Source organism: Sorex fumeus, unplaced genomic scaffold (genome assembly GCF_029834395.1).
Source record: "Sorex fumeus unplaced genomic scaffold, SorFum_2.1 ptg000165l, whole genome shotgun sequence".
Taxonomy (NCBI): domain Eukaryota; kingdom Metazoa; phylum Chordata; class Mammalia; order Eulipotyphla; family Soricidae; genus Sorex; species Sorex fumeus.
Window position 1 is genome coordinate 2,301,132 of NW_026606222.1, and position 21,611 is coordinate 2,322,742.

General features: G+C 54.7%; 1 protein-coding gene across 1 annotated transcript in view; it reads left to right on the forward strand.

The window, feature by feature from the left end:
• The window catches only part of GRIN2A (glutamate ionotropic receptor NMDA type subunit 2A), a 291,832-nt gene that overhangs the window by 234,104 nt on the left and 36,117 nt on the right, over positions 1 to 21,611 (forward strand). The window contains exons 7-11 of the mRNA XM_056107403.1: positions 1,399 to 1,567; positions 1,661 to 1,814; positions 9,098 to 9,223; positions 14,726 to 14,955; positions 19,111 to 19,271. Of these exons, the coding sequence (XP_055963378.1) occupies positions 1,399 to 1,567; positions 1,661 to 1,814; positions 9,098 to 9,223; positions 14,726 to 14,955; positions 19,111 to 19,271 (840 nt within the window). The remainder of the gene's footprint in view (positions 1 to 1,398; positions 1,568 to 1,660; positions 1,815 to 9,097; positions 9,224 to 14,725; positions 14,956 to 19,110; positions 19,272 to 21,611) is intronic.

Consider the following 21,611-nt stretch of genomic DNA (forward strand, 5'->3'; position numbering starts at 1 on the left):
GTACCATCCTTTACAGTTTTTATGTGCAAAGTTACTCTGCTTCCTACCACCATCCACCGTCCCAGACCCTCCACCACGAACCTGACGTCACTTCCCGTGTCTCTCACCATTTCCCCCTGACACCCCACCCCCACCCCCGCCACCTCACCCACTCCCGTGACCTTGGCTCTGTGGCCAGAGCCCTGTGGTTTGCTTTCACAGTCACTGTCCACTCCCCATCCTTGCTTCCTAATGTACCACATATGAACACATACAAAGGGGCTCATTTGGCATTTTGTCCACTTACTTTTCTAATGGCAACACCCTGGGGATGGGCCCATTTGTTCCTTATGGATTTTCCATCAGTCTCCGTCCGTGTGTGTGTGTGTGTGTGTGTGTGTGTGTGTGTGTGTGTGTGTTTAGTTAACGTCACCCAGGGAAAACACTCTGGGGTCTCGGGGTCTTCTGAAAAGCAAGCCCAGCAGTAGGCCAGGACCCATGAAGTCAGACCTTTTCCTCTAGGGGAGTCAAGGCACTAGGGCCCCTCAATTTTCTGTGGGAGGACCCCGAGTGCCCAGGGTGCCCAGACTGCAGAGGCTTGGTAAGATGAGATGAAATTAAATATTCGTCTAAGCATGGGGGGTCTGGGCGCTGATTTCTGTGCCCCAGAATCTTCCCCACCATCCTGCTTCTCTCGACCTTCTCAGCTAATACACGAGTCCTCCCGACTCTAAAGGGATGAGACTTCCCAAGTCTCCCAGAGGTCTAAGGGCTGATCCGGGCTCTGCCCTGCACAGCCATGTCCCCCAACTGGCCACGCTGGACGTTTTCACCCCAAAGCCATGACTCCCCTTTTCCATGTCTGTTTCGCAGACCAACCTGCCTAGACTCTGGGGCTGGGGCGTGGAAGGGGATTGGGGGCCGGGGCATGGAAGGGAATTTCAAGGGGGTTGCATGGGCATTCCTTGGGGGTCCACGTAGGTAGGCCACAGCCATTGTATGTGCATACACACACACACACACACACACACACACACACACACACACACCAGTGAGGATGGGAACCAGCAGCAGAAGGTCCTGCTCCTCTATGGCTCTGTGTGGCCACACTCGCCCTGACCTGCCCTAACTCTGCCGCCCACATCCGCATCCCAGGTGCCCGCGTCTTGCAGAGAGCAGACACCTAGGCAGAAGAATTTAGCAGGGAGGATAACCTCCCTGAATGAAGGGTCGCCACAGCTCATTTTGATGACAGTTCAGCACCGTCTGTTTTCTGTCCCTGGCATTTCCCCATCCGTCCCTCCCAAAGTCACTCCCTCCTTTGCAACCCCCGTTTCCGATCTGAAGGAGGTAGCAAGAAGGCCAGGGGGCAGATTTCCCAGGGCTCACAGGCTGTGTGCCTGTTGTTTCTCCCAACAGCAACTCAACCAATGAGGGAATGAACGTCAAGAAGTGCTGCAAGGGCTTCTGCATTGACATCCTCAAGAAGCTCTCCAGGACCGTGAAGTTCACCTATGACCTCTACCTGGTGACCAATGGGAAGCACGGCAAGAAAGTGAACAACGTGTGGAACGGCATGATCGGGGAAGTAAGTGGGCCTTCCTCCCGGGGCAGCAGTCCTTGGTCCTCGCCGAGTGTGGGACCCCAGGGGGGTCAACGGTGCTCTCTGTCCTGCCTGCAGGTGGTCTACCAGCGGGCGGTCATGGCCGTGGGCTCACTCACCATCAACGAGGAGCGCTCGGAGGTGGTGGACTTCTCCGTACCCTTTGTGGAAACGGGCATCAGCGTCATGGTCTCCAGGAGCAACGGGACTGTCTCCCCCTCCGCGTTTCTAGGTGAGGGGCTTCCTGCCGGTGCCTCTGGAATGGTCAGTGGGGCACATCCCACGTTCCAGGGCTGGGCCCGATGGGATCCTGGGAAGCTCCATCTCGTAGGGAGAGCAGGAACGGGGGATCTCTGGAGGCGGCCAAAGTCCCATCCGTCCTGAACACCACTGGAAATGGCAGCTCTGTCAACCCCAGTGGGTTGGATAGCATTCATGTTTTCACACGCACCCTTTTTCGTAAGCAGTCGGTTGATATTCCTGCACCCTCCCAAGCCGGTTGCTTTGGGGATCACCCCAGCTTGCATGCACACACACACACACAGTGTGTACCCCCTTCCGCCCCTACCCGCAGTGAGCATCTCCCTTTCAGCTCCCACTTGGAAATATTTGCGACAAGCACTAGCAAATATTTCCGATGCTGGTCTTGATGGCAGAACGTAGAAAGTGTATTTATATCTGGAGGACCTAGAAAACATAAGAACCAAGAAGCTGCCTGCTGGCGGTTTATTTAAATCAGCTCCTAAACGTCCATTCGGCATCTGTCCCCCCATCCTCTGTCCCCCCACATCAAAGACAGACCTGGGTTCCCTGGAAGGGAGAGAGGGAGCCATGGCAAGGCACCACAGCGATGGGGGCCCGGTGCCCCCCGTAAGCAGAGTGGGGAGTAAGGCTTCACAGAGTTCAGATGAGCAATCCACACTCTGAACACGGCCCTCCTATTAGCTGAAAAGTTTGTAAAGGAAGGAAATGCTCTTTAAGTACTCTTTGACCGGTTCCATGGATTTATGTTTTTATGTGAACCCTTTTTTGTAAGCAACCGATTGACACCTCCCATCACCCGCCCCTCTCAATCAATGGGTGTGCATATTTCTGCCCTCAGGGTGCCTGGTGAGGCTACTTGAGAATGGAGTCGTTCTTTCAGGCATGTGACTCACGGAGAGGCACAGCTTGACTGTCCTCCTCTCTGATCCTCCATCTCAGCCACCGGAATCCTCAGCACTCAGGATTGGATTCCTCACTCGCTGCCACCTGCCATTTTCATCGCCTTTGTTGGCGGGACAAGGACCCCGGCCAATCCCGCACCCTCATGATGTCCCTTTTGTATGCCTCTGTCTCTTTCGAAAGGAGTCTCACTGCACCATGGTGGGCAGTGTTCAACCTGGGACTCTGGGTTCCCAAACGGCGAGACAGGAAGAGACACAAACTCGATAATGCAAAAGCAGTAAGAGCTTTATTCCAGTATCCTGAGGGTAGGGTGTTTGCCTTGCACACCACCGACCTGGGTTCGATTCCTATGTCTCTCTCAGAGAGCCTGGCAAGCTACCAAGAGTATCCTTCCCTCATGGCAGAGCCTGGCAAGCTCCCAGTGGTATGTTCAATATGCCAAAACCAGTAACAACAAGTCTCACAATGGAGACGTTCCTGGTGCCCCCTCAAGCAAATCGATGAACAACGGGAAGACAGTGCAGAAAGTGCTATCCTGGGGTCAACTATCTCACCCACAGAGTGGTCTCTTGATAGCGACCCCGACTTCAAGCAGCAAGCGGTTTCTATAGCGTTTGATTACATAAGCAGTACATGCCTTATTGTTTCAGAAAGAAATCTTAGTTACCAAACAAGGGTGTTTTGGCAAGTGTCTAAGGAAACAGTGGTCAGGAAACAGTTAAACAATAGTTCCCACTAGCAGTTTATGGTTACATATGCTATTCATTCTTTTAGGGTTAACAAAAGACAATTTTGGGGGCATTTTGGCTGGGGCATAGTGATTGATTGAGCCCACTTGCTGGGCCCTGGAACTTTCCCAGGTGGGTTCAGGTTGGCTAGTTACACATTGTTTCATTGCTGGGAAATGAATCTGTCTCCGTTCCAGGAACTGAACCTGAGGCCTAGCTGATTTTTCTCATTTCTGCTGCCTGTCTTGGGGCAAGTTTCGCCCTGACAGCAGAAGTCAATGGAGAGCCTGGTTTGGGACAACCCCCAGGCTTCCTGGGTAGAGGTTGACTTAGTAATCACGTCTAACTATTCCCCTGTTCCCGGTCAGACTCTTGGCCCCAGAACCAGAGGACAAGAAAGAGTTGGAAAACTTAAGTTTAGCAAAGAAATCTATTTTTCTTCTCTTTTATCAACTTTATTTGGTCTTGATATAGCACTATAGCACTGTCCTCCGTATAACAGTTCATCGGTTTGCTCGAGCGGGCACCAGTAGCGTCTCCATTGTGAGACTTGTTGTTACTGTTTTTGGCATATTGAATACCCCACGGGGAGCTTGCCAGGCTCTGCTGTGCGGGCAGGATACTCTCAGTAGCTTGCTGGGCTCTCCGAAAGGGATGGAAGAATCGAATCCGGGTTGGCTGCATGCAAGGCAAAGGCCCTACCGGCTGTGCTATCGCTCCAGCGTGGTCGTGATGTATTTCTGGTTTTGTTTGTTTTTGTTTCATGAAAGCCCCATGAGTTATAAAGTGGTTGATAGTTGGGTTCTAGACCTACTATGTGCCAGTGACAATCCTACCACCAGCATCTCCCCCCCCCTCCACCAGGGGTCCCAGTTCCCTCAACACCTGAAAGGCACCTTTTCTATTGGGCTGTGGGCATTTTGGTATCCTGTCTTCACTGTCGTTGACCCTGGGGTTCGGAGTGAGCTCAGCCTCCACACCCCCCATGTCCTTGGATCCCCCACCACCCCCCGGATGCTGTGCCCCGTGGTTTCCTGCCTGTCTGTGGATGTAGATCTTGTTTTCTTCCACAGATCGTCTGTGCGAGCCAAAGAGAACTCGGGGTCCTGTGAGAGGGAGAGAGATCCGTTGGCTCGTGAAAATGGGTCGCTAATATTGAATCTGACCTCGATCCAGTTTCCCTGGCTTTTTATCTTACCTGCATTCGTTAGAACGTTTCCATTAAAAAGTCAAGTGTTTGGGCTAAATTTAGCCACCAGCCCCCACCCCCCAACCCATCCCCAACACACACTCCGCTGACTTTACCTCTTAAATCAAAATAAATGGTGGCCAGGGGAGGCCATTTCTCAGAGCTGTTTTTCATGCAGGAGGCTCACCACGCCTCCTTGCCCCTCAACTCCATTCCTATCTGATCGACTGCGGCCCTTATTTATGGTTATTATCTGCAGGTTTTGAAAGTCATAATGAACCGCACTTAGCTACATTTTTTCCCATTCACTGGCTCGCTCGTCTGGAAGAGCCCAAACATTTCCGAATCTGATTGCTTTGCTCTTCATTATTTTCTATTCTCTCTCCTCCGAAAACTCCATTAACTCGCCTCGGAAACAGTCGCAGGTAATACCTTTGAGCCTTTGTGTAGAAATGTTAAGCGGAGGCCCTTCAGAGGCACAGATGACGATGACGTCTCTCTCTCTCTCTCTCTCTCTCTCTCTCTCTCTCTCTCTCTCTCCTCTCTCTCTCGCCATCGTTCTTTCAGTGATTTCTAAAGCGTTTTCAAGCCGGGCACATCCTTTGATCCAGAGAGACTCTGACCCGGAGTCCCCGCGCTTGACGTAGCTGCAGGAAGGATGTTGATTCGGTCTCAGGCTGGGAGAGGATTTCATCCAGACTTGTCTAAAAATATTTCTGCCTGGCTGCTTAGACTACAGAGAAAGTGTTTCACCTTTTTAAACCATCTTTTCCCCCAACTCTCCTCTCTTTGTTGTTCTCGCCTCTCTCTCTCGTCTCTCTCTTTCTCTCTTATCTCTCTCCTTCTCTCTCGTCTCTCTCCTTCTCTCTCGTCTCTCTCCTTCTCTCTCGTCTCTCCTTCTCTCTCGTCTCTCTCCTTCTCTCTCGTCTCTCTCCTTCTCTCTCCTCTCTCCCCTCTCTCTCTCCTCTCTCTTCTCTCTCTCACTGCCCTCCCTCGGTCTCTGCACTCTTGCCTTCTTTTCTCTCCCCTAATTCTCTCCACTCTCAGTCCCTCTCCTGTTAATCCTCTCTCTCCCTCTCTCTCCTCTCATTCACTCCCCCTCTCAATCTGCCTTCCACCTCTCCCTTCCCCTTTGTCTTTCTTCTCTCTTTCTCTTGTCTTTCCTATTTCACTCTTCTCTCTTCCAAACTCTTATCTCTCCCCTACCCTCTCGTGAGCCCCTCTCACCTCCCCCTCTCTCTAGCCCCTCTCTGCCTTCCCTTCTCTCTCTATCCCGTCTTTCCCCTCGCCTCTCTGTCTCCTCTCTCTTCTTTCTTTCTCCCTTCCTCTCTCTATTCCCTCTCCCCTTCCCCTCTCTCTAGCCCTGCCCCTCCTCTCTCTCTCCATCCCCTCGCTCTCTATCCCTGCCCTCCCTCTCTGTCCCCTCTCCTCCCTCCCACTTATTTTCTGAGAGTAATAACTCTCGGAGAGCCCGCCAAGCTACCGAGAGTATCTTGCCCGCACAGCAAAGCCTAGCAAGTTACCCGCCACGTATTTTATATGCCAAACACAGTAACAATTGTCACAATGGAGATGTTACTGGGCCCGCTCAAGCAAATTGATTAACGACGGGAGGACGGTGACAGTGACAGTGAATAACCCTCTGAGCACTCACCGTTACCTAACTTACCTGAACCCAGACTCGAATCAAACTGCAGCAGAATCTGTTTACTTCTGTGCCTTGCCCACAAGTCGAGGGACAGACTCTGTCACTTGCTCTGTGTGCCTTCACCTAGTTCTCAGCTCAGTTAACTCTGGATGCCTAAGCTGCCGCGCGCAGTTGGGTGAGTGTTCAGGGATTCTGACGGGCAAATAGGAGAATCCAGCCTGACCGTTTCCATGGTGTTGGCCCTGCCTGCAGAGGAAGGGGAGTCAGCCCGCCCAGAAGTGGTTCCAGGCCTCTCTATCCCCCCTTAATCTTGGAATACAACAGCGATTCCCTTCCTCAAGTGGATCCAGATTCAGACCCCCTACGCCCCCACCCCCACTGCTTTATGTCTGTGCGCTCATTGGCTCTCGGCGTGGTCCTCCTCTGCTAAGACCGCCTCTGGGTTAGTCTCCCCTTCTTGGGAAATGACTCTAATATCTTTCGATCACGATCACGACCATCCTGTTATTCGTCGATTGCCTCGAGCAGGCCCCAGTAACGTCTCCTTCGTCCTAGCCCTGAGATTTTTAAAAAAGTGCCCTATTCAAGGCTCTTTCAGGGTTAGGAGAATGAGACCCTTCCTTGTTACTGGTATTTGGCACATTGGGTAACCCACGGGGAGTTTTCCAGACTCTGCCGTGTGGGCAGGCTACATTCGGTAGCCTGCCAGTTTGTCCAAAGTAGGAATGAGATAATAAGATGTCTAGCTTATCTAATATCTTTATTCCTGAATATTAAGTAATTTTTAAGCTCCCAATTTTTCATTTAATTTTGTCCTGCCTTTCTGGATGCACCTCATTACCGGGTTGTTAGGATTCCAGGGACCTAAGATTGTTTATTACTCAGGCTAAATGTAACTGAGATAAATTTCAATTGCCGCCTCACGGTGTCTTGGAGTTCCTCTTACACTGTGAAAGGCAAACAGGCATTGTCACCTGTTGCTTCCGAGAGTATCTGCGTTGTCTGAGCCGCGTGACAAAGCACTTTTGCGTGTACGCGTTAGCCAGTGTGGTTCAAGCTTCGGATATTTTGGTTTCTTGATAAATATTAGCTCATTGGGTTGGAAATTATGGTGACCCCCTACCTGTGCTAGGCAGACTGCCTTGAACAAGAAGTTGGCCTGCTGGATTTGCGACCCTTACTAGCTTTATCAGAAGAAAATGAGAGGTTAGAAAATGCTGACGATTCAAGCAGCACTGTTGGGCTACTTCTGTAATTTCCACAGAAAGCGTTGACTTCTGACCAAAAGGATTATGAGGCTCAGGCCAGTTTCTTCCACAGAATGCACCTTGGTAGTGACATAATCACTTAATATTTTTTTATTTCTGTTTATATTTTTCCCCTAGCAAATCTCTGACATCCAGGGATGACATGCTCATCCAGCTTATGTTCATGGCCTTTGTCAGACGGGAAGGGAGTGTCCATTTATTTCGCGTCTTCTCTCTTACCTGTCTAGAGGTAACTTCCAGGGTCTCTCATCTCAAAGCTTCTGAGGTTTTGCATCCTTGGGAACTTCTGACTCTCAGACCTGAAGCCTGAGGGACCTGGGAAGGAACCCGTGTTCGTTTCCAGGTGGGGTGTGGCCGCCTTACCCCTGCACCATCCCGTCTGCAGGCCCTGTGTGATGTTGTCACTGCATCGGTAAATGCCATGCCCTCGGTGGGCGCTTTTCAGTAGCCCTCGAACCTGTTGCCCGCATAAGACTTCCAGGTTGTTTTGCTCGTGTCTGTGTGGCCGGGAGGCTGGATGGAGAGTGTGGGGTCGCAGAGGCTGAGCACGATCCCCAGCCCACCCTGCAGTCCCCCCTCGGCAGTGGAGTCTCACATCCCCTGTGCCTGGACGCCCCCCCCACCCCCACCTGTCCCAAATGCGGGAATGCAGCCAATGCCAGATGGACGCAGAGGGCCAGGGCCTCCTGCTGGCACATCCAGGCCTGGGCCACCAGCCCCACCAGGATTCACGACCCACACTCCCGCCCCGGGCTTCTGCCTTTGCTCTGCCCTGACCTTCGAGCCAGCTCTGCCCGTCCTGCGTTGTCTGCATTCTCCTTGACCTGATTCGCTGTCACATGTGCGTCTCTATTTTTACCCTTTTAGACACGGTCTTATGAAATACCTCGAAGATTTTGTCAACTAAAGAGTGAATTGGAGGGTTGAGTAAACACTGACCAGCATTTTGGGGGGCACGTCAGTGTCCTGTTGAACGGAGCTTTCTGTTGGGGGGGGGAAATTCCCGCGGGTCCTGCCACTGGGAAACACTGACCCTTTTGGTCACCTCCTCACCCACGTGAGGAGGCGCTAACTGACAGTTTCCTTCCTCTGCTCGCCATGGGACGATGCTAGCTGACCCTGTTACCTTTCTCTACCCGTCATGGGGAGACGCTAACTGTCCCTGTTTGCTTTCCCTACCCACCATTGGGGGAGCAATAGCACAGCGGGTAGGGCGTTTGCCTTGCACGCAGCCAACATGGCCGACCCGAGTTCGATTCTGCTGCCCCTCTCGGAGAATCTGGCAAGCTACCGAGAGTATTCGATATGCCAGACACAGTAACAACAAAGTCTCCAATGGAGACGTTACTGGGCCCGCTCGAGCAAATCGATGATCAACGGGAGGGCCTTTACTTTACTTTACTTACCCACCATGGGGAGATGGTCACTGACCCTGTTGCTAACTGACCCTGTACCTTCCTCTGCCCGCTATGGGGAGGTGCTAACTGACCATTTGCCTTCCGCCCGCCCCTGCAGAGCCCTTCAGCGCCTCCGTCTGGGTGATGATGTTCGTCATGCTTCTCATCGTCTCCGCCATCGCCGTCTTTGTCTTCGAATACTTCAGCCCGGTCGGGTACAACAGGAACTTGGCCAAAGGGAAAGGTGAGCCCCTGTCTGGATAAAGCGTTGTCGCCTGGACAGTATTGGATTTGGAGCCTGGCCTCACAATGGCCTTGGGGCATCATCAGAGGCTCCCCGCCTCTGTTGTCCTTCTTGTAATTCCCCTGAGGATGAGAAGGGAGAGGGCGGTTGGAAATGACGCTTTCGTTCCTCGGCTAACGGCTAACGGGGAGTTCATTGCTGTCTGGTGACACGGCTCATGGTGGGTTTGGTTGAGGAAACAGATAGGGAGAAAGAAAGGTCGCTGGCAATTAATTTTTAAGACGCGTGTCCACAGAAATGTGGAAGAGTATGGTGCATTTTCAAAGGCAAGCCCTGCCAAGGAGTTGACTTTATAGAATCTGCCCAAAGAACTTTCTCCAGAATGCTGACTCAGACTTGGATTTGGAGACCAGTGAATGTAATTGCAAAGTGGTGCCCACCGCTCCCTCCCGCCCCCCACCAAGAGTTACATTTTCCCCTGGACAATGCCTGACCTTCGCGCATCGCGCTTGATAAAGTAGCCATCAGGAGATAGAAAATTGAACTGGGAGGCATCCATCGTCTCGAGCTCATTAAGAAGCCCCATCCAAGCCAGTCCTCATAAACACATTACATCATTTTGAGTGCATTTCCCTCCGTGCCCAGCAGATCCTAAGTGGATGGGATCTGAGCAGTGCCAGGACCCAAGTCTCTGGCCTGAAAAATGACTTGTCACCGCAGAATACTGTGGACGGGCAAAGTCCCCAGCCTTGAATGACTAGAGAGAGAGATGTACTATCTGGACAGCGTGGAAGGTGCTTGCCTTGCATGCAGCCAACCGAGGTTAGATTCCCGGCATCCCCCAAAACCACCAGGAGTGATTCCTGAGTGCAGAGCCAGAGGTCACCCCTGAGCATCACTGGGTCTGGCCCCCAAACAGAACAAAACATGCCCTTTCGCTTCTTGTGGGACCTTCTCTCTTGGGATGTTTGCACTGGAAAATAGCCAGCCGGCCACGGGCATCTGTGAGACACTTGGGTTTTTCTTTTGTTTGGGGGGACACACGTGGACATGCTCAGGGCTGACTCCTGACCCTGCAGTCAGGGCTCACTCGTAGTGGGCTCAGGGGACTCTCTGGGGAGCCAGGGATTGAACCTGGACTGGCCAAGGGTAAGGCAAATGCCCTCCCTGCCGTCCCGTCACTCCAGCCATAAACGTAGCTCTATTGAAGACTTTCTGTTTCTGTTGAGCGGTGCATAAACCAGGCTCAGTCAGACCCAGAGTTGTGAATGCTGCCATCCAAGTCCGGTTTGCATTTAAGTTGGTAACCAGGGACGAGAAGGGCAGGGGCCGGCAGGGTCCTTCCCAGCAGATGCATCTCGTGGCTGGGTATTGACTGGCAGAGTGGATCCTCGTGTGCAAATTAGAGGGAGACTTCAGCCCTTGGGAAAGGGAGAGTTTAGCGGTGGGGGCCATCGAGAGACCCAAAGCTAAATCATCATGGATGGTAGTAAAGGCGGAAGATGCAGGGGCCGCACCCCAGTGAGAATAGGCAGAGGGCTGGTGGTGTTTCTTCAGATTGAGTGGCCCTGCGGCTCTTGAACTGACATCCTCTGAGGCAGGCCCAGGAGGACAGCAAGGATGGGGTCATTGGGAAAAATGAAGACCAGAGAAGAACCATAATCCTGATCAAGGGAACAGCAAACAAAAGGCCTTGGAGTGGGAGGAAGCCCCCCAGAGGGGCTCCAGAAACAGGACAAGATGGGAGAGAGATGGAGGCTCAGGTGGACAGTGGGGGTGGAAGGCTGGTGGTTCAATCCCTGGCACCCCATACGGTCCCCTGTGCACCTCCAGAAGTCATTCCTGAGTGCAGAGCCAGGGGTAACCCCTGAGCATCGATGTGACCCTCCCCCTGCCAAAAAACAAAACAAAACAAAACTAACAGAAATCCCAGGGCACGATAGTGGGGGGGGAATTTGCGGCCCTAAGGGGTGGGTGTAGGGGTGAGGAGGGGAGACCCACTAGGAATGTGGCAGCTGCTTCCCGGGAGAGGAACGCCCGGGGTGGTTTAGAATTGGGTCAAGGCTGCAGAGTAGAGCTAGGTTTGGGGGACCAGTATTTATCTCACGGCCACCCCCATATTTATCTCTCTCCTGGGCAAAGTACAACAGCAAAACCCGCTGGGAATCGAGAAACCAGCCAGCAAATTCCCTGCCCTGCTCCTTCCCTGCCGGTGTCTGCGTGTGCCGTGGTTTTCTGTTACTCCGCATTTTCTGAGAAAGATTCTGAGGTTGTATTCCTCTTTCAGGAGGCGGGTGGGGGTGGCAGGTCACAGCTGACTGCGGGGTGTTGACTCCGGGCTCTGTGCTTACGATTCGCTCCTGGAGGTGCCCAGAGAAACACACGCTGTGTCAGGGACGGAACCCAGCTTGACCACGTGCCAGACAAGCACCCTCCCCGCTTTCCTCTTGCTCCGGCCCCTCTGGGAAAAGTCTTACGGCACCAGGACCCTCCTCACAAAGCAGGAATTCTCACCCAAACTTCTGGGTCCTCGGCCTTAGCCTCTTCCCGATGCTGAAAGAGCTATTCCTGCCCAGGCATAGCTCCTCAAATCAAATTAAGTCCTTCTCAAAATTATCTGCGTCCCTCCTTTTCCTTAAGAGTTCCCCTCATCGGGGCTGGAGCAATAGCACAGCAGGTAGGTCTTTTGCCTTGCATGCAGCCAATCCGGGTTTGATCCCTGGCATCCCATATGGTCCCCCGAGCACTGCCAGGAGTGATTCCTGAGTGCAGAGCCAGGAGTAACCCCTGTGCATCGCCGGGTGTGACCCAAAAAGCACTGTAGCACTGTCCTCCCATTGTTCGTCGATTTGCTCGAGCAGGCACCAGTAACCGTCTCCATTGTGAGACCTGTTACTGCTTTTGGCATATTGAATACGCCACGGGGAGCTTGCCAGGCTCTGATGTGCGGGTGGGATACTCGGTAGCATGCAGGGCTCTCTGGGAGGGATGGAGGAATTGAACCCGGGTCATCTGCATGCAAGGCAAACACCCTACCCGCTGTGCTATCACTCCAAAAAGCAAAAAGCAAAAAAAGAAAAAAGAAGAAAAAAAGAGTTCCCCTCAGGGCTGGAGTGATAGCACAGCGGGTAGGGCGTTGGCCTTGCACGCAGCCAACATGACCGACACAGGTTCGATTCCCAGCATCCCGTATGGTCCCCTGAGCACCACCAGGAGCAATTCCTGCGTGCATGAGCCAGGAGTAACCCCTGAGCATCGCCGGGTGTGACCCAGAAAGCAAAAAAAAAAAAGAGTTCCCCTCATCTCGGGAGTAAGCCCAGAGCCTGATACCAGGCCAAGGAGAGACAGAGGTGGGTGGAATCGACTGTCTTCTCTTCCACGGCTTGTCTCTGGATGTTGTTCTTATCGCTGGGGCCCGGCATGGGCCTCCAGGGTGCAGGGGGGCTGCCTGCTCCCTGGCCACCGACCCGAACGTCCGAACGTCCTTCCATCTGAGTTCGCCTCTGCCGCGTTATTTATCACCTGCCTGGGCAAAGCCAATTCAGATCCACATAGATCCTTTGTCATGTCTTCATTTATGTAAATGACACCGAGATTAACCTTTGAGTCAGGGAGACCTTTATTTTTCCCAAGAAATGAAGTCACGGGTTGATTTGCTTTCCCTCCCTTGTACAGAACAGACTTGAAAGCCCTCAGCGCCCCCTGCCCCCAAGCCCCCAGCCCAACGCGTTTGGATGGTCGTGTCCTTGGTGAAGCTGAGGGCACGGATTGAAGGCATGCAGTGCGTGGGGAAAGAACTGTGTTGGCTGGGTCCTCGCAGCTGCCCCCGTAACCTGCTGCTTCCCTTGTGCAAAGGGCAGGAAGCTCCCCCCCACCCACCCCCAGCCTCCTCTGAGTCTCTGCTTGCATGGGGCCGAGGCTCACTCTCATCCCAGCCCTGCGTTGCTGTCCCGTCTGAGTCTGAAGGGGAGCCGTGGCTAGGAGCTGCGGGGTGGGTGCAGCCCCGTCCCATCCCCTCCATACCCGCTGCCACAAACCCCAGCCCCACTGCGTCCATCCGCTCCCGCAGACGCGTTTCACTGAGATCCATTAGGGAGATTCTCGTTCCTCCAGGCAGAAGCCAGACAGGTCAGCGCCGCTTGTCACACAGACCCATATCCCGTGTCACAGTCTTCTGCTCCTTGGCTCACGGTTCCTGATGTTTCTCTAGACAGGCGCTGTGACACCCACTAGGCAGAAAGGTAGGAAGAGGCGCATCTGGAAAGATGGGGCAGTGGGCGGAGAGCTCAGGGGGAGATGACAGTCAGCCGTGCGTCTGGCCAACCTGGGCTCCATCCCTGACCCTGCCAGGAGTGCTCCCTCAGCGCTGCCACATGTGGACAAAGAGCAATAAAACAAAAACAAAAGGAAACGAAATAAAGACACCAAGAGTGCACTGTAGGGGCTGGAGCAATACCGCAGGAGGTAGAGCGTTTGCCTTGCCTGCAGCCAACCTGGGCTCAATCCCCAGCATCCCATAGGGTGGCCCGAGCACCACCTGGGGTGATTCCTGAGTAGCCAGGAAGAACCCCTGAGCATCGCCGGGTGTGAACACCCTGCCCCCCCAAAAACGCGCTAAATAAATATAGATATTATTATTTTTTAAAAATTTTTATTAGTGAAACACCATGAGGTACAGTTGTAGATTTACAAATTTTTGTGCTTGGGTTTTGATTATACAATGATCAAATACCCATCCCTCCACCAGTGCCCATTTTCCACCACCATGGATAATATCCCTCCCACCCCCATCCTTCCCATCTCACCCTTCCTCTGTGGCAGGGCAATCCCCTGTGTTCTCTTTCTCCTTTTGGGTGTTGTGGTCTGCAAAAGAGGCATTGAGTGGCAGACATGTTCAGTCCATAGTCTACTTTCAACGTGCAACTCCCCTCCTGGGAGGATCCTCCAAACACCCTTTATTTGGTGCTCCCTTCTCTATCTGAGCTGCCCTTTCCCCTAGAATACCCGGCTGGCCACTAAGCTATGGAGTAATCCTCCTGGTGCTGATCTCAGCTATTCTTGGGTATTAATCTCATATTTTGTTACTTTATATCCCCCAGATGAATGCAATCTTTCTATGTCTATCCCTCTCTTTCTGACTCATTTCGCTTAGCATGATACTTTCCATGTTGTACCACTTGTATGTAAATTTCATGACTTCATCTTTTCTAACAGCTACATAGTACTCCATTGTGTAGATGTACCAAAGTTTCTTTAACCAGTCATCTGTTCTTGGGCACTCAGGTTTCTTCCAGTTTCTGGCTACTGTAAAGAGTGCTGCAGATATTATTATTTTTTAAAGAATTAATTGTAGCTCTGGGAAGGGTCCTTCTGTGTGTGTGTTGGGGGGAGGTGGGTGCCACGAGACCCCCTCGCAAAGGCTTGCCCACTGGTGGGTCTGTGTGCAGCTCTGGCCGGGCCCGTGTGAGGGCAGCACTGACGGGTCCCTCCTGCTGTCCGCAGCACCCCACGGGCCGTCGTTCACCATCGGGAAGGCCATCTGGCTGCTCTGGGGGCTGGTGTTCAACAACTCCGTGCCCGTGCAGAACCCCCGGGGGACCACGTCCAAGATCATGGTGTCCGTGTGGGCCTTCTTCGCCGTCATCTTCCTGGCCAGCTACACAGCCAACCTGGCCGCCTTCATGATCCAGGAGGAGTTCGTGGACCAGGTGACAGGGCTCAGTGACAAGAAGGTAAGACTGCCCGGGGCGGGGTTGCGTTGCTGGGGATGCGGAGGGTGGTAGGGATGGAGCGGGGGAGGGTCATTCTCCTCCCTGTTTTTTTCTTTTTCTTTTTGGGTCACCCCCAGTGATGCTCAGGGGCTCCTCCTGGCTCTGCACTCAGGAATCGCTCCTGGCGGTGCTTGGGGAACCCTATGAGATGCTGGGAATCGAACCCAGATGGGCCGCGAGTAAGGCTCCAGCCCCCACACTCCTCCCTGGGATTGTCCTCTCCCCCCCAACCTATCCATCATAATGCACAGAGCCAGGACACCCCACCCGCACCCCCGTCACCAACGAGGACAGTTTTGCTGGTTTGTTTTCATAGTTTGTGGGGCAACTCCCAGGCAGTGCTCGGGAGTCCCGGGGGCCCTTCCTGGAATCTCTGCCAACCCACTGGTGGTTCAGCGTGAGACCCCAAGGGCGTGATATTCCCTGCCCTGGGGGCTGCCTCCCCCTGCCTTCCCCCTGGTTCCCCCCCACCCCACAGAGTTTAGGGCCAACAAAGGCTCTTGGGGAAACGGGTAATGTTGGAGATGCAACGGGCACCACCTGCTGTCCCTCATGCCACCCGGGCCGGCCCGCCGAGTGACACGGTTCTTGAACGGCTCCGAGCTCCCGAGGCTGGATGCATCATTTCCAGATCTAATTTGGAAGTGGCGTTTCCCCAGCGGGCCCTTCCGGCGGTCACCGCGCCCTGCCGAGGGCGACCGGGCGAGACGGAGCCCCGGGGCGGCTCTGGGGTTTGTCCTTCAGAAAGAAAAGGCTCGTGAAGGGCTGGACGGCTGCTGGGGGCCCCGGGCCCTCCTGCTCTGTCCTCGGTCCTGTCCCTCCCATGCGGTGTCCCCTGGATCCTCGGGCACAAAACCCCACCAGGGTGCCCGGGCACCCACAGCCCGGGGACGGCACGGGGAGTGGCCAGTGTGGGCAGGTCCTTGGCCTCATCTGAGTCGAGCAGGGAGGGGAGCTTGTGTCCCTGGGACTCAGACACCTCCCAGTCCCGTCAGCCCCTCTCCCAGGCCCGCCTTCTCCATCAGGTGGAGGTGGAGAGAACAGCGCCCCCCCCGCCCCCATGCACAGCTCGGTTCAGGAGACCCCGAGTTTAATTCCCCGGTGTGGGCACTGTGGGGTCAGCACGTCACCTCGTGTCCACGTGCCTGCCTCTCTCTTCCCGGCCTCTCCATCCCCTCATCGCTCCATGGGAGGCCTTGGCAGGTGCTCCTGACCAATGCAGGGGCAAGGGGAAGGGGGAGACAGGCCAGCCAGAGGGGAAAGATGGGGGCGTCTTCATCCCCTGCCACGCTCATCCCATGGGAGGGCTGAACTCTGATGGCTTTCGGTCAGTGCCAGAGTATCCGGGTCCCTCCTCTTGCACCCGCTGACCCCCAAAGCCCCCTACACTTCACACAGTCCAGATTCCTTCCCAGCACCCAGACTCTGCATGACTCTCCACCCTGGCTCCCCTGAGCCTCTGTGCCAGGGCCCAGAGCAATCATCTAACAGATAAGACGCATGCCTTGTGTGTGGCCAACCCAGGTTCCAGCCCCGAGACCCCACAGGGTCCCCTGAGCCCCACCAAGAGTGACCCCTGAGGGGGCTGGAGCGATGGCACAGCAGGGAGGGCGTTTGCTTTGCACACAGCTGACCGAGGTTCGATTCCCAGCATCCCACAGGGTCCCCCGAGCACCGCCAGGAGTGATTCCTAAGTGCAGAGCCAGGAGGAACCCCTGGGCATCGCTGGGCGTGACCCCCAAAAAAATCAAAAAAAGGAGTGACCCCTGAGCACAGAGCCCAGAGTCAGCCCCAAGAACAGCCGGGGGTGGCCCGGAAAGAAAAGCATGTGTCCTTCCCCCCCACCCCCCAAGTAAAGAAGCCTCCTTGGAGTCCCTGATGCCAGCCTGGCTGCCTGACGTCAAAGCAGCTTAAAATTCTAGACTCGGGGTGCGCACAGGTTGGTGGGCAGGGAGGGGACGGTTCCCTGTGGGAAGGTCTGGGGTGCGCTGTGTCTGGAGCCCCAGCTGTGGCCTGGGGGTCCCTGAGCCCGAGCGTTGGACAGCCCAGGCCAAGGGCCCCTGGGAAGTGGCTGTGGGACCGGCGAGGATGTGCCCGGTTGGGAGGGCTACATCCCTCTGCTGCCCAGACCCAGGCCCCTCCACTGCCCAGTGCCCTGGCCCCCCTGCTGCCCGGTCCCTAGACCCCCCACTTTGCAGCCACCTGGCCCCTTCACTGTCCAGTCCCCTGACCCCTCTGCTGTCTAGTTCCTGGACCCCCCACTGCCCAGTGCCCAGGGCCCCTCCACTGCCCAGCCCTCTGGCCCTCCTGCTGCCCAGGTCTCTGGCCTCTCAACTGCCCAGTCCCCTGACCTTCCTGCTGCCCAGTGCCCAGGCCCCTCCCCTGCCCAGCCCCGTGTAGTCCCGCTTATGGTGTCACTTTCCTGGGTTGATCTTTGGCTGGGGACAGCCAAGGCCTGGACGTTGAATCCCCCCGTTTTTACTCCATCTGGAGATGACCCCTCATCTGCCCAGAGCCTCAAGCCAGGACCAGGCCGAGGGGCCTCGTGCCACACAGGGGTCTCCATGGGGGACAGCAGCCACCTGGTCCCTTGCCCCCTTCCTGTTCCGGGGCACTCCGGACCTTGGTTGGAAAACCAAGGTCACCGGAACCCTCAGCCTCACTGGACGGTCAGCTTCTGGCTGACCGTGGCCCTCACAAGCCCTGCAAGTCGGGCAGCAGATGAAGGCCCCCCGGAAGCCAGGCCCGTGTCCTCCCTGGCCCGCACCAGCGCGGGGGACTGGCCAGGCCGCTGGGCCCCCTGCCCCTCCTGACCACTGTCTGCAAACTCCGGGGTCCGAGCTGCGGTGGGGACGGCGTGGGCATGTCCAGCGCCTCTGCAGTGGAGCAGTTCTGTGGGCTCGGCCCTTTATGGGAACAGAAACCCCACATCCGGGAGAGAAGCCGTGGAGGCAGGGAGGCCTGTCCAGGAGAACGTTCCAGAAAGTAGCTGGCAGCCTATTTTTGTGCTTTTTGTAGCAGATTTTAAAGGGCAGTCAGGGGTGGGGGGAGTGGCAGAACTCCCCAGCTACCTAGCTTGGGGTCTAAATAACATGACCGCGTGTGGAAAAGCTAATTAGAGCCACTAATAATTTGAGTGACCTTCTCCTCCTCGGATGCACCTAGTAACGGATCCGCCCTCCCCCCTCCCCCCAGCCGGCTCCGTTTCCTTGCTCAGAGCGTCCGCGGTGCGGGCAGATAGCTCTCTTAATTAAATGTTTGATACAATTAGATAAACAGCAAAATTCTCCAAGTAAATAAGCTAAATGCTCCCGGAAGATTAACAGCCGCGCTGCCCAGAACGTCTGCAAAATAAAAATCTATATTGAATCCATTTATTTTATTTCTATGCACATGTGCATTGGTTTTATCCCCCCCTCCCCCTTTGAAAATCGCGCAGACCTGTATGAAGAGCTCCAAGTACCGTCCTGTTGAGCCATTTGCAGTGCTCGGGCTTATTCCCAAACGCAACACAAGCAGCAAGCCAGCAGACGAAAGAATTATAAATAGGTGCTCACGGGCTGGGGCACAAGCTCTGCATGTGGAAGCCCTGGGGTCCGTCTCCTGAACCTAGGGAGTGACTCCCGAGCACTGAGCTGGAGTGACCCCCAAGCACCCTTAGGGGATTGGGGAGATCTTCTGGAGGGGAAGGTGTTTGCCTTGCACCTGGCTGGCCAGGTCCCAGCCCCGAGACCCCGCAGGGTCCTGGGTGGGCCCTGAGCACCGCTGGCTGGGATCAGAGACCCAGAAAATCAAAGGCCCTGCGGGTTCTTCTTGAATGTTGAGGGACTGTTCCTCCGAGTGACGCAGGTTGGCCAAAGCCTTTCTGGATGCCGGGGGCCAGTGAGGGGGGCTGAGGGTACAGGTGGAGCCCCCACGAGTGCCTGCCGTGCCCCCAGCAGGCCCTGGGGCTCCACGCTCCATCTCTCACAGCTCCTGGAGTCATGGGGGGGGGGGGACAAGAAGTGCCTCGAGAAAGGTTTCCTCGCACTCGGCCGCCGACACGTGCTCACATCCTCCCCTCCCCTCCCCTCCCCTCTTCCCTCTCTCCCTTCCTTTCTGCTTCCGTCTCCCCAGTTCCAGCGCCCTCACGACTACTCCCCACCATTTCGGTTTGGAACGGTGCCCAACGGCAGCACAGAGAGAAACATCCGCAACAATTACCCCTACATGCACCAGTACATGACCAAGTTCAACCAGAAGGGCGTGGAGGACGCCTTGGTCAGCCTGAAATCTGGGTAAGAACAGGGGCGCTTAGTTGGGGTCTCTCTCTCTCTCAGCAGCCTGCGGATGGGCCGCAAGGAGGGCGGCTTCAGGGTCTGATATCAGGCCCCTCAGATCTACACGCTGTATCCGTGCTATTCTCAGCCACGTCTCTTGGCGCCTCAAGTGGGTGCCTGCTGGGTCTGGAGCAATAGCACAGCTGGGAGGGTGTTTGCCTTGCACACGGCCAACCTGGGTTCAATTTTCAGCATCCCGCAGGGTCCCCTGAGCACCGCCAGTGTAATTCCTGAGTGCAGAGCCAGGAGTAACCCCTGAGCATCGCTGGGTGTGACCCAAAAAGCAAAAAAGAAGGAAGGAAGGAAGGAAGGAAGGAAGGAAGGAAGGAAGGAAGGAAAGAAGAAAGAAAGAAAGAAAGAAAGAAAGAAAGAAAGAAAGAAAGTGTGTCCAGCCGCCCATGGTGAAGGGCCCCTTTCCCATCTGTTATCTGCCCCGTAGCCCCAGGTAGCTAGTTTTGTTCATCCCAGGTGTCTCCTTCCAGAACCTTCTTGATGGACACCTGGACTATAGCTATGGTTCTATTTTTCACAGTAGATCCTTATTGTGTGACTCTTCTTGTCCCCGGGTGATGGGTGGGGAGGTTGTTCCCAGACTTTGACATACCACGTGTGTCCGCATGTGTCAGTGTGAAGTCGGCGTGTTCCGTGTAAGACAGAAGGAATTGCTTGGAATTCCAGGTCAGAGCTCACACGCATCCTTGAGAAATCTCTCTGCAAGGGAAATTCCTCTTTGCTCCATCCATGTATGAGAACTGCCTGTGGGTGGGGGCTCTGGGGGATTCCCACCCCACCCCATTTCACCCCTCTCGGTTCTTCTCATCTGGCAGAGTCTTCTGGCAGGGCCAGACCAATTCCAAGGGGAGAACATCTCGGTCAGGCACCATCGATGGGAAATCTGCATCGGAGTTAGGACTTGTTGGTCAGCAGCCCTGTAGCCCTGTCTTCCCATTGTTCATCGATTTGCTCAATCCTACTGAGCACCAGTAACATCTCCATTGTGAGACTTGTTGTTACTGGTTTTGGCATATTGAATATGCCACGAGGAGCTTGCCAGGCTGTGCCATGCGGGCGGGATACTCTCGGTAGCGTGTTGGGCTCTCTGAGAGGGACGGAGGAATCGAACCCAGGTCGACCACGTGCAAGGCAAATGGTTTAAGGGTGAGGGGTGGGGCTCCCCAAACCACCCCCCATGACCACGTGCAAGGCAAATGGTTTAAGGGTGAGGGATGGGGCTCCCCAAACCACCTCCCATGCCCTTTGGTTACCTTCTCATTAATTTATTACTAATTGACTGGAGAAGCCAGGCCCGCTCTTTTTGGCAGTGAGTGAGTCTGAGGTTGTTTTCCAGACAATGTTCGTGTGCCTTCTGAGCTTGGCTGATGATCATTTTTTGGTCCGTGATGAGGCTGCATTTTACATGCAGGTTTGTCTCTCTGTTTTTGATGGCTTCTGGATCTTTTGACTGATAATCCCAAAGTGCTCCTCTCTGCAAGGCCATGACAGAGTCCTTTTCTCCCCCTTTCTTAGGTCTTTGGTTGCATTTCTGATGTGTGTGGGGGGCGGGGGGGGCTGAATATCGTGCAGGGGGAGATGGGGGGATTCTGAGAAGCCATGTTCGAGCAGAGCCAGGCCGAGAGCATCCAGGCGTCGGACGCCTGTCATGGCCCTCACCCTCCTCCGAGACAGTCATGTGGGGCCCTGCGAGGCCTTTTCCATGGAGGAGATTCTCTCCCATGATGCTGGCGCCGCCAGGTCTGAGCCAGGCGGTGCTCAGGGGACCCCGGGTGCCAGCCCTTTGATCAAGCGCCTGTCTCCTGGGGGACCTTTGAGTTCCCTTTCACTTCTTATTTCCTTAAAAAAAATTTTTTATGATGAAACAATATTATTTTAAAAAATGGGATGGGTTATAAAATAATTTTACAAGAGTCAAAATCACGAGGGTGTTCTTTGAAGGAAGGAGAATAGAAGTATAAATGAACTCCTCCGGTCCCCACACCCTGCAGGGAAGCAGAGCGATTCCTCCCCTCACTGTGGATGTTATTTCTAGAAGCTTCCTTCCCTCTGCGAGGGGAGCGGGGCGATGGCCCAGCCGCTCTGGAATGGTTGGAATTCTGGAGATCACTTTTCTGGGAGGCCCCCCAACCCCCACCCCACCCCGAGACCCTGAAATCTAGCAAGTTGGGGCAGAGAAAACCCAGAGCGAACTTGGCAGTGCTGGGCACCCGAGGGCCACAGACAGAGATGTCGGCACAGCTCCAAGGGCAGAGAAACGCGGGCAGTTTCCGGGAAGACACAGAA